The 12,113-nt window shown below is 47.1% G+C and overlaps 1 protein-coding gene across 2 annotated transcripts in view; it reads left to right on the top strand.

Annotated features, from left to right (window-relative positions):
• RILPL1 (Rab interacting lysosomal protein like 1) overlaps positions 1–12,113 on the top strand; it is an 85,973-nt gene that overhangs the window by 35,636 nt on the left and 38,224 nt on the right. For both annotated transcript variants that reach the window (XM_040416206.1, XM_040416207.1), the window contains exons 3-5: positions 5,466–5,584; positions 5,855–6,079; positions 9,685–9,857. In XM_040416206.1, the coding sequence (XP_040272140.1) occupies positions 5,466–5,584; positions 5,855–6,079; positions 9,685–9,857 (517 nt within the window). The remainder of the gene's footprint in view (positions 1–5,465; positions 5,585–5,854; positions 6,080–9,684; positions 9,858–12,113) is intronic.

The raw sequence follows: 12,113 nt of genomic DNA, 5'->3' as shown, positions 1-12,113 counted from the left end.
ACTTTCTCAGTCGGTACTGTGGATTACAATATTGTCCAGGTAAGCCGAAGGGTACCGATGATGTGGACGAAGCGCAATGTCAATTAGTCGCTGAAAAGTTGTTAGGGCGCCATGCAGACCAAAGGGTAAGACCTTATATTGCTACAGCCCCTCAGGCGTGATGAAGGCAGTTTTCTCTTTGGCAGCCTCCATTAAGGGCACCTGCCAGTACCCTTTTGTGAGGTCCAAAACAGAAAAATACCAGGCTTGTCCTAACCTCTCTGAGCTCATCCACCCGGGGCATGGGATACGCATCGAATTTGGAAACCTCGTTAACTTTTCGAAAGTCCTTACAAAACTGCAATGTCCCGTCCGGCTTGGGTATCAATACTATAGGACTGGCCCACTCACTTTTTGACTCCTCAATGATGTCTAGCTGCAACATTAGCTGCACCTCCTCCGATATGGCTTGTCGCCGAGCCTCGGGTACCCGTTATGGTTTTAATCTGACTTTTGCCTGAAGCTCAGTGGCAATGTCATGCTGGATTATGGAAGTGCGTCCAGGGAGGTCCGAGAAAACATCCGTGTTCCGACTAACGAACTCACTGTCCTCCTGAGTCTGTTTAGAGGAGAGGCAGTCAGCAATTTTTACTGTGGCAGCCGCTTCTCTTGCATCAGACAGAGGGGCCGTTACCTCTTCTCCTAGAAAACCCGGCCGCGGGCTGTCTTTTGTACAGGTTTTCCTATCTTTCCACGGTTTGAGTAAATTCACATGGTAAACCTGCTCTGGCTTTCTGGCTGGTGTATCTTGTAGTTTACATCTCCAATTTTCTCGAGTACCTTGTAGGGCCCCTGCCACCTAGTCAGGAACTTACGGTCCACGGTCGGCACCAGAACCAAAACCCGATCACCCGGGTTAAAGATCCGGACCCAAGCCTGCCAATTATAGACCTGACTCTGGGCTCGCTGAGCTGCCTCCATAAGCTCCCTAACAAGAGGCAACACTGTCTCTATCCGATCTTGCATCTGGGTAACGTACTCAATGACACTTTTATGTGGAGCGGGTTGTTGTACCCACGCCTCTTTGGCCACGTCCAAGAGACGTGTCTGCCGTATAGCAGTTCGAAGGGTGAGAACCCAGTAGAGGCCTGGGGTACCTCTCGCACTGCGAAAATGAGATAGGGCAGAAGGAGGTCCCAGTCCTTTGCATCTTTAGACACTACCTTTTTCAACATATTTTTTAATGTTTGGTTAAACCGTTCTACCAGACCGTCCATTTGCGGATGGTAAACGGATGTCTGTAGTTGTTTTATGTGCAGCAACTTACAGAGTTTCCTCATCACCTTGGACATAAAAGGGGTCCCTTGGTCAGTCAGAACATCTTTAGGTAGTCCTACTCGGTAAAACATCTCCAATAACTCCTTAGCTATGAGTTTGGCCGAGGTATGTCACAGTGGCACCGCCTTTGGCTACCAAGTGGCGTAGTCTAGAATGACTAAGATGTGTTGATGCCCTCTGGTGGACTTCGGTACTGGGCCTATGAGGTCCATAGCTATTCGGTCAAATGGTATTTCGATAATCGGGAGAGGTACTAGGGGACTACGGAAATGTTGCTAAGGGCTAGTTATCTGGCAGGTCGGGCAACACTTACAAAACTCTTCCACTTCTTTGAATATGCTGGTAAAACCACTGTAGAATACGATCCTGCGTTTTCTGCAGCCCCAGGTAACCCCCGAGAACGTGTTGGTGGGCTGATCTAACACAAGCTTGCGATAAGCCTTAGGGACCACCAACTGTTCAATAGGCTCACCCCGTAGTTGGTTTACCCGATACAACATATCCTGATGAACCACAAAACGGGGAAACACTGACTCTGCCCCAGGTTGTTGTGGTTCACCATCTACTATTAACACATTTTCCCAGGCGCGGGATAGGGTTGGACCCGACGTTGGGCGATACCAAAATTATCCCTGGAGACATTGAGGTCTGCCAATTCAGAACCCGGCGGCAAGTCCTCCATGTCTCCCACCATCACACTTAGCCGGGTTGTCTCCCCCTCTTCCACCGAAGTGGCGGTCACCCCTACTGCTGGCCCTTCAGTCTCAGGTTCCCAGGGTTCTGATCTCCCTCCTGAGCCAGGCCACTCTGCTAGGGTTACCCCTGTCTCATGGGTATCAGTCACTCTTATAGCAGGCCACATTGTTGGGAAATCTCTCCCTATTATAAGTTCATAATGTAGAATTGTGGGTCCATCTACCCGCCACCGTGGTTAGAGACACCAGCACGGTGGGGTAGTATTTTAAGTCTCCGTGGATGCACATCTCCCAGAATTTCCGGCCAGTATACTCAGTGTATACCGCACCAGTGTAGCCCTTACTAGTGTCATCAGACTCTCTGAGTCCAGCAGAGCCTCCGCCGGAGTGTCTCCCACTTCCACCTGGCACAAGTGATATAGAGACTCTGGGGTACCTGTTGTACACAGCCTCCTGGCATATAGCGACTGACAGTAGCCATAGTTAGTGTCCATGGGCTCAACCCGATGGGGACAGTCAGCCCTTACATGGCCAGGCTCCTGACACCACCAGCAGCGTATCGGAGCCAGGTTCGTCGTGGGTACATCCCTGGCGGGTTTTATCGGCTCAAATCTCCGGGCCTTGGGTGGAGATTTCCGGGGTTTGCTGACCCCTCCCCCCCCCCCCCCCCCCCCCCCCCTCTCGACAGAACCCTCCTTTAGATTCCTGGTAGCTTCATAGCATTCTACCAGGTCCACCATCTCAAGGGTATTGCCAGGAGACACCTGACCGATCTAGTGCTGGAGAGGGTATGGCAAAGCCCTCCAGAACATATCGGCTAATAGTCTATCCAGCATGGCCGGGGGACTCAGCACATCAGGCTGTAGCCACTTTTGCAAGAGGTTGAGTAAGTCATAATACTGGGTCCTAGCGGGCTCAGCCAGCTTAAATCCTCACTGATGTACCCGCTGGGCCCGGACCAACACATTCACCCCCAGTCTTGCCAAAATCTCACTCTTTACTTTTTGGTAGTCAGACAGTTGATTGTCCAGCAAGTCGACATACACCCGCTGGGAATCGGATGCCAGGAATGGAGCAATGACCTCAGCCCACTGGTCATGGGGTAGCTTTTCCCTGATGGCCACTTTCTCGTACATCGCCAGGTAGGTTTCGATGTCGTCTGCGGGGGTCATCTTAGGAATCTCAGCACGGACTGCTTTCTGGGTATCATGGACGCTCGGGGTTGCTCCTGCTCTCTGCAAAGCCATCACGTGTTGTAGCAGCAACTAGTTAGTCTCCTGCTGCTGCTTATTAGCCTTGTGTTGCTGCAGGTTTGTCTCTTGCTGCTGCAGATTAGCCTCTATGAGGGCCTTCACAACAGCCTCCATTTTGTCGTGGGGCACTGGTTGTAATACAGCTGGTTTAATGTACGACATACAACCGTGCCTGAAAAATGCAGAAACCAAAAATATTGGCGTTCATGCCAGCCTCACTGCTCATGCACGCATCCTCCACCAATTGTGGGGTTTCGCTCTGGTCGACAGCATTGGCGGACACAGTATAGAGGCAACAACAAGTTCTTTGGATCAAACAGTTCAGTGTTTTATTCACACTTTAGGGCTCATTCACACGAACGTGTGCTGCCTGTTGCCGTATTGCGGCCCGGATTTGTGGATCCGCAGTACACGGGCACCATTCCGTGTGCATTCCGCATCACGGATGCGACCTATTCACTTCAATGGGTCTGCAAATCCGGAGATGCGAAACGGAACACCACGGAAGCACTACGGAGTGCTTCCTGTGGTTCCTTTCCGTGCCTCCGCACCGCAAAAAGAGAGAACATGCTCTATCTTTTTGCGGAACTGACGGATCACGGACCCATTCAAGTGAATGGGTCCGCGATCCCCATGCAGCTGGGCCACGGTCGGTGCCCATGCATTGCGGACTGCAATTTGTGGTCCACAGCATGGGCACGGGCTTCACACGCCCTTAGGCAAGTGACAAAAGAAGCAGTCATATTCAAACAAAGTCACCTTGCGGTGTTGGTGGTAATTCACACCAAACAAGGCTCCCAGATCCCAACACAGAGACATGGCTTCTGAGCCCAGCTGCCTATTTAAGGACAGCCAGGTGCTGCCAAACCTTGACCGGCATTTAAAATCTGGTCCGGTATTTGACCTCACCTGGCTGTAAATCAGCCCAGCAGCACATGCTGGGAGGAAAATACCTGTTTTCCCAGACTAAACCTCTCACTGTGTCACAGGGGTTAAGAAATAAAAAAAATAGACTCACCTCATCCACTTGATCACGCAGCCGATATCGTCTTCTTTCTTCTTCCTGCAGGACCTGCGCTGATGTCATCGCTCTCACCACGCTCCTAGGCCATGTGACTGATGTATAATGACATCACTGTCCTAGGAAGAGGAGTGCTCCTGCCTCTTCAAACAGCTGATCGTGGGGGTGCCAGGTGTCGTACCTCCACCGATTAGATATTGATGACATATCCTAAAGACAGGTCATCAGTATAAAAATCTTGGACAGCCCCTTTAAAGGGATTGTCTCACTTCAGCAAGTGCCATTTATCATGTAGAAAAAGTTAATACAAGTCACTTAGTAATGTATTTTTATTATCCATATTGCCTCCTTTGCTGGCTGGATTCATTTTCCCATCACATTATACACTGCTTGTTTCCATTGTTACCGACCACCCTGCATGCCATCAGTGGTGGTCGTGCTTGTGCACTATAGGAAAAAGCGTCAACCTTTCTGGTGCCTGGGACCATGGGAGCGCACATAGACTAGTGTTTTTTCCAATATTGTGCAAGCACGACCACCACTGATGAATTGCAGGGTGGTCTGTAACCATTCAAACGAGCAGTGTATAATGTGATGGAAAAATGAATCCAGCCAGCAAAGGAAGAAAAAATGGATAATAACAATACATTAGTAAGTGGCTTGTATTAACTTTCTCTACATGATGAATGCCACTTACTGAAGTGAGACAACCCCTTTTTTAATTCAGTATAAGCAACACTTGAAAATAGATTACAGATGGGGTGGCACTGCCAGAATTATATGTCTCCACAACCGGGTCTTATTCCATTCACTCTAGTGGTGCTCAAGCCTTGAAACAGACTTCCAATATAATGCACATAAAGAGAGAAAATGAGGCAGCACTCACCAAAGTCGTGAATTCCTTTCAGTATATTCTAGTTCAGTGATGCCCAACCTGCGTCCCTCCAGCTGTTGCAAAACTACGCCTCCCAACATGCCCTGATATCTGTAGGCTGTCCAAGCATGCTGGGAGTCATGGTTCTGCAACAGCTGGAAGGCCGCAGGTTGGGCATCCCTGCTCTCATTGTTACAAAGTATAAGATTTTTCTAGATCTTTTGAAGTTTATTACTGGATAATAAATATGTTTGTAGTTAGAAATTAAAGGTTTCCATGCTGTCCTCTCTTTTTACTATTCCTAGGCATGTCAGAGAGGGAGAGGCAGGTGATGAAAAAGCTTAAGGAAGTGGTGGACAAACAAAGAGATGAAATAAGAGCCAAAGACAGAGAACTTGTCCTGAAGAATGAAGATGTAGAAGCGGTGAGTAAAGCATAATTCCCAGCAGATTTTCACTTGTGTTAAAGGGGTTTTCCAGGACCATAATATTAATGACCTATCGCTTGCAGCAGTAATGAGTCCTCTCTTTTCGCTGGACTCTGCTGTGGAGGCTCCTACAGCAACCTTTGCTGCAGATGTAAATGTAGCTTGATCAGTTCGCTTTTGTCAAATTGATTACTAGAATCTAGAATTTTTCATTAAATGTACTACTCGACTGTAAATATCTAACAAGTCTTTCCGGACAATTTATAGTTACAGCAGCAGCAGAATCGCCTCATGAAGATCAATCATGACCTGCGTCACCGCATTACAGTGGTAGAGGCCCAAGGGAAATCCCTGATTGAGCAGAAAGTGGAGCTGGAGGCATATATGCAAGCCAAGGAGCACGAGTCCGGTAATATGAGAATGGAAATTGCAAAACTGAGAGAAAGGTTGAAAGGAGAACCCATGCAAAATGGGGAAGAGAATAAGGAGCCGGTAAGACAGATTACTTTGCAATTAATAGGTTAATATTTTACTAATTGTGCTTCCATCTGGCAATGTTTTGTACCACGAAAATATTTAGTAGAGAACCTGTCGCCAAAATTTTTTTCTTTTTTCTTTATTGCGTTTGTACTCATTCTGCAAGAATATAATATTTAATATTTCACTATGCTTAAGGACCCGACTTGTCAGCTGATCGGGTCTTTTATGCATAAAAATGTGTCTGTTATTGGCAGCAGACAGTAATCTAATAAACGGCGCATGAATGATCTGATCATTTGTGCTGCTGTTCTTTGTGAGAAAGTCCTTAAAGGAAATGTGTCACCAAAAACGTTATCTGCCAGTTAAAACCAGATGGTGACACATATCCTTTTATTCTAATCTGTTTTTATTTTCTGATTCCTATATATATATATATATATATACACTGCTCAAAAAAATAAAGGGAACACAAAAATAACACATCCTAGATCTGAATTAATTAAATATTCTTCTGAAATACTTTGTTCTTTACATAGTTGAATGTGCTGACAACAAAATGACACAAAAGAAAAATATGGAAATCTAAATTTTTAACCCATGGAGGTCTGGATTTGGAGTCACCCTCAAAATTAAAGTGGAAAAACACACTACAGGCTGATTCAACTTTGATGTAATGTCCTTAAAACAAGTCAAAATGAGGCTCAGTAGTGTGTGTGGCCTCCACGTGCCTGTATGACCTCCCTACAATGCCTGTGCATGCTCCTGATGAGGTGGCGGACGGTCTCCTGAGGGATCTCCTCCCAGACCTGGACTAAAGCATCTGCCAACTCCTGGACAGTCTGTGGTGCAACGTGACTTTGGTGGATAGAGCGAGACGTGATGTCCCAGATGTGCTCAATTGGATTCAGGTCTGGGGAACGGGCGGGCCAGTCCATAGCATCAATGCCTTCGTCTTGCAGGAACTGCTGACACACTCCAGCCACATGAGGTCTAGCATTGTCTTGCATTAGGAGGAACCCAGGGCCAACCGCACCAGCATATGGTCTCACAAGGGGTCTGAGGATCTCATCTCGGTACCTAATGGCAGTCAGGCTACCTCTGGCGAGCACATGGAGGGGTGTGTGGCCCTCCAAAGAAATGCCATCCCACACCATTACTGACCTAATGCCAAACCGGTCATGCTGGAGGATGTTGCAGGCAGCAGAACGTTCTCCACGGCGTCTCCAGACTCTGTCACGTCTGTCACATGTGATCAGTGTGAACCTGCTTTCATCTGTGAAAAGCACAGGGCGCCAGTGGCGAATTTGCCAATCTTGGTGTTCTCTGGCAAATGCCAAACGTCCTGCACGGTGTTGGGCTGTAAGCACAACCCCCACCTGTGGACGTCGTGCCCTCATATCACTCTCATGGAGTCTGTTTCTGACCGTTTGAGCAGACACATGCACATTTGTGGCCTGCTGGAGGTCATTTTGCAGGGCTCTGGCAGTGCTCCTCCTGTTCCTCCTTGCACAAAGGCGGAGGTAGCGGTCCTGCTGCTGGGTTGTTGCCCTCCTACGGCCTCCTCCACGTCTCCTGATGTACTGGCCTGTCTCCTGGTAGCGCCTCCATGCTCTGGACACTACGCTGACAGACACAGCAAACCTTCTTGCCACAGCTCGCATTGATGTGCCATCCTGGATAAGCTGCACTACCTGAGCCACTTGTGTGGGTTGTAGACTCCGTCTCATGCTACCACTAGAGTGAAAGCACCGCCAGCATTCAAAAATGACCAAAACATCAGCCAGGAAGCATAGGAACTGAGAAGTGGTCTGGTCACCACCTGCAGAACCACTCCTTTATTGGGGGTGTCTTGCTAATTGCTTATAATTTCCACCTGTTGTCTATCCCATTTGCACAACAGCATGTGAAATTGATTGTCACTCAGTGTTGCTTCCTAAGTGGACAGTTTGATTTCACAGAAGTGTGATTGACTTGGAGTTACATTGTGTTGTTTAAGTGTTCCCTTTATTTTTTTGAGCAGTGTATATATATATATATTGGGGATTTGCTCTGGTAGACAGGACAAGCGGACGCAGTATAGAGGCAAAGACCAGTTTGTAACTCAAACTGCAGTGTTTTATTCACACTTATGGCAACAAAACAGTAGTTTTGCTGTTCGTTCACACCTAGACAGTCACCTTTTATCCTGGGTGTTAATCCACACCAGATCGGCATAGCACAGGACAGAGCAGTCCTCCCGAATTCAGGCCTCCAGCCTGGCACAAGGCTCAGATCCCACAGATTGCCAGAGCTCCAATGTCAGAGAGAGATCATCACCACCACCTGGACATTGCTGGCTGTTTTTTATAGGCCTCTCAAAACCCGGCCTGGAACGTTGGGAGTAGTCACCCACCCAGCACTTTGACTACTCCCAGTAAAAGCCGTCCCGGATCAGCTTTTACAGCTATACTAAATAGCAAGGTGTCAAACAGCAACTGCTGCTGACACATGAAAACTGTCTCTTACTCCACCGAGACCAGGAACCTCGGTGACACATACCTTCCGTCAACGACAGTCCTTTGCGCCTTCCTGAAAATTGGTGCTGGAGAAACAGGTAAGTATATAATGATTTTTATTTTTAGGCTTTGTAGGAGTTGTCTGAGATTTTTTCATTTTCTAGGACTAGGAAATCTTAAACTATGCAGGACCTATACAGAAAGTACAGTAGATTGCATAACCCAGCATTCTGCAATGAATAAGCTTTATTTGCTGAAAACCTCAGTTCTGCTGACATGTCTGTTTTAGTAGAAACTTGTGTATAATGGCAGATATAAAATGCTGGAGCGTATTTACTCACACATATAACAGAGGAACTGCACAATGCGGAGTTCTAAGGAAAAGTCAGCAAAATTGTTATTTAATGGGGAGTACAAATAATTACTAAAATAGACGTGTCAGGACACCTTTTAATTAAAGCGGGCTTCTAAAAAGTAGGGTGTGTTTTAAAATATCAGAAAAGCACTTACTCATCTGTTAGCACGCCAGTCTTTGTTTCCAGCACTGCAGCAGTGACTATCCTGACTACCCCACATGATAACTGCGGACAGTCACTGGCTTCAGCAGTCACACAGGGTAGTCAGGGATGTCATCACTTTGGCACCTACATAATTATGATTATATATATATATATATATATATGTGTATATAATTTTATTCTTTTTTTTTTTTTTAGCAAAATGGTTGCTCATGAATCTATATTAGGAATACGCCCCCATCTACCCACTTAGGATACATACTTTAACAGCTTCTTCTATATACTAATAGTTGATTGGCATGTCAAACAACCTCCTATTCGTTGCCGTTTGATAATGTACATGATTGGTCCAAGTTCTCATTGAGGCTTCAGACTTTAGACTTCTATCAGGGAGGTTGAGACACAAAATAGAGGACGTCACAGAAAAGGGCAAGAGGCAAACATAGGTCAGAGAGAGAAGGAAGAAGGTAAGTAGAGAGGGATGTGTTCGTCTAACAGAGCATGGAGGACACATCTGCAAGGACAGAGAACAGTCAAACTGCCAGATAGATGCATGGATACATACTTGCATACATAAGCTTGATTGTGTTTCATGCTTTTGTAGGCCGAAGCTGTAAATGAAGAGTGCATTTTTGACTCCGAGAAAATCTCCCTTGACCTCAAAGACTCCAATCGGCCTCGGTTTACATTGCAAGAGCTGAGAGATGTCTTACATGAAAGAAACGAACTGAAAGCCAAAGTCTTTATGCTGCAGGAAGAGCTGGCGTACTATAAAAGGTATTATAAAACAGTAGGAGTAATCACTGAATTCTGTGGACCAGAAGAGTGAACGTCTAGATACGCATTTTATTTTCACTGATTTTATTAGATGAATCAATCTACTGACAACTAACCACATGAGGTACATGTGTATATCTTCACTGTCCCAATTCTGCACTCTTAAATGTCCTGATGGTATGTTTCCTTTGGAATAAAGCACATCTCTGGTTTGGACAATTCCTGCTCGTTAGAAAAGTCACCAAAAGAACACTTCACCTCCCCTGACATGTCTGTTTTAGCAACTACTTGTACCTAGGGCTGCAACGGCTACTCGATGTAATCGACACAAAAAAATCCTCAATGCAGTTTTCCTGCATCGAGGATTCGTTTTGATCATGTGATTGACTTGAAGCCTATCGCTCACCGCTCCGTGGTCTCCCGTCGGCACCGCGCTGCACTGTCCTGGGTGTGGTGTGCACACAACGTCTGAGTACGCTGCCTGACGCTGTGTGACGTTGTGTCCCATTGCATGTTGGGAAGAAGACGCTGCGGTCCTTCTCCTGCGGTCTCCATATCAGCCAGCCGCGCACCCTGCCAGGAAAGGTAAGTATTACAGGGCAGGGGGGCCATGGCAGGGAGGGGCTGATGGCACTGGGGGGCATGGCATGGAGGGGCTGATGGCACTGGGGGGCATGGCATGGAGGGGCTGATGGCACTGGGGGGCATGGCATGGAGGGGCTGATGGCACTGGGGGGCATGGCATGGAGGGGCTGATGGCACTGGGGGGCATGGCATGGAGGGGCTGATGGCACTGGGGGACATGGCATGGAGGGGCTGATGGCACTGGGGGGCATGGCATGGAGGGGCTGGCTGATGGCACTGGGGGACATGGCATGGAGGGGCTGGCTGATGGCACTGGGAGACATGGTATGGAGGGCTGATAACACTGGGGACATGGTATGAAGACACTAGGGGAGTGGGGAACATGATGACACAGAGGACTGAAGACATGGGGGCTGATGGCACTGGGGGGAGCTGCAGTTCAATGGGAGCAGTGCTGCAGTGAAAAGTGTTGTCCCCTACAATGTTGACACTACCCTGTAGCTCTTGCATCGACTTCTGGCGACTCAGCTACACAGAACAGCTAAGTGGTGTGGGTGCAAGCTGCTAGAGACCCCCATTGATCAGCTAGTGATGGGCTATTCTGAGGGCAAGCCATCACTTAAAGGAAAAGGGTCTTCAAATTTTATTTTTTGCCAGTCAAATCCAGATAGTGACACACATCCTTTTTTTTTTTTTTTCTTCTTAATCTGAGCTGCAGACAGCGGGAGATGAGCAGATTGATATATATATTTTTGTGGGTAAAGATTTAGTATAATTTGTATTTCATTCATTTCAATTCCTGCTCACTCAAGTCAAGGAGGCGTCCTATCAGTGATTGACCGCTATCTCTGTATACACAACCTTAGAGGGAAGGCTGTCAGTCACTGGGAGGACCGCCTCCTGGACTTCAAAGACCAGAATAAATTTTAATGAATGAAATATAGGTTATACTGAATCTTTTCTCATAGAACTATGCATCAATCTGCTCAGCTCCTCCTGCTCTATGCTGTTCACATTTTCATAGTGACAGGATCCCTTTAAAGAGGTTGTCTCACCTCCCTCTTTGATCGCTTCCCCTCTTGTAACTGGGCACCCTTTCCTTTGACTGATGGCACAGGTAAGCAGGGTGGGGATGATGTAATCCTGCCCCTTGCATGTATATGCGTGCTCCTGTGGTCCAGAGGCTGCAAGTTCATTACATTAAAAGCCTCGGCACAGCAGACTTTTTACCCTGAAACTTTCCTACGGTCATCTTTCACAAAATGATAGCAGGCAGTGGCGATCTATATTACAGGTCCGGGGCTATTTATGTGATACTTTTTTCCCTGGTGGCATAGCTGTATAGAACAGCACCAGAGATAAGGTAAGAAGAAATACGAGATGGCGGGGGATGTGAGTGCGCATGCCCTCTCCTGCTGTTCCCAGCCACCAGAGAGGCAGCCGTTTTGCTTGTAGTACATAAGCATGGCCACCCCTAGAGACAAATGATGTCTGGATGGAAAATGAAAGGTGATGGGTACCACAGGCATTATTGAAAAATGATATACATTGAGCTAAAGAGGACCTTTCACCTCTCCTGACATGCCTGTTTAATAACTACATGGATTCCCCATGTACTACCAATTTTGGAGCAACAATTCGTATGTCTCCAATTTGTGGTGTTCCTTTATT

The sequence above is a fragment of the Bufo bufo genome, chromosome 2, assembly GCF_905171765.1.
Source record: "Bufo bufo chromosome 2, aBufBuf1.1, whole genome shotgun sequence".
NCBI classification, from domain to species: domain Eukaryota; kingdom Metazoa; phylum Chordata; class Amphibia; order Anura; family Bufonidae; genus Bufo; species Bufo bufo.
The sequence above is the reverse complement of the archived record's forward strand: the minus strand, read 5'-3'. Positions and strand labels throughout refer to the sequence as shown.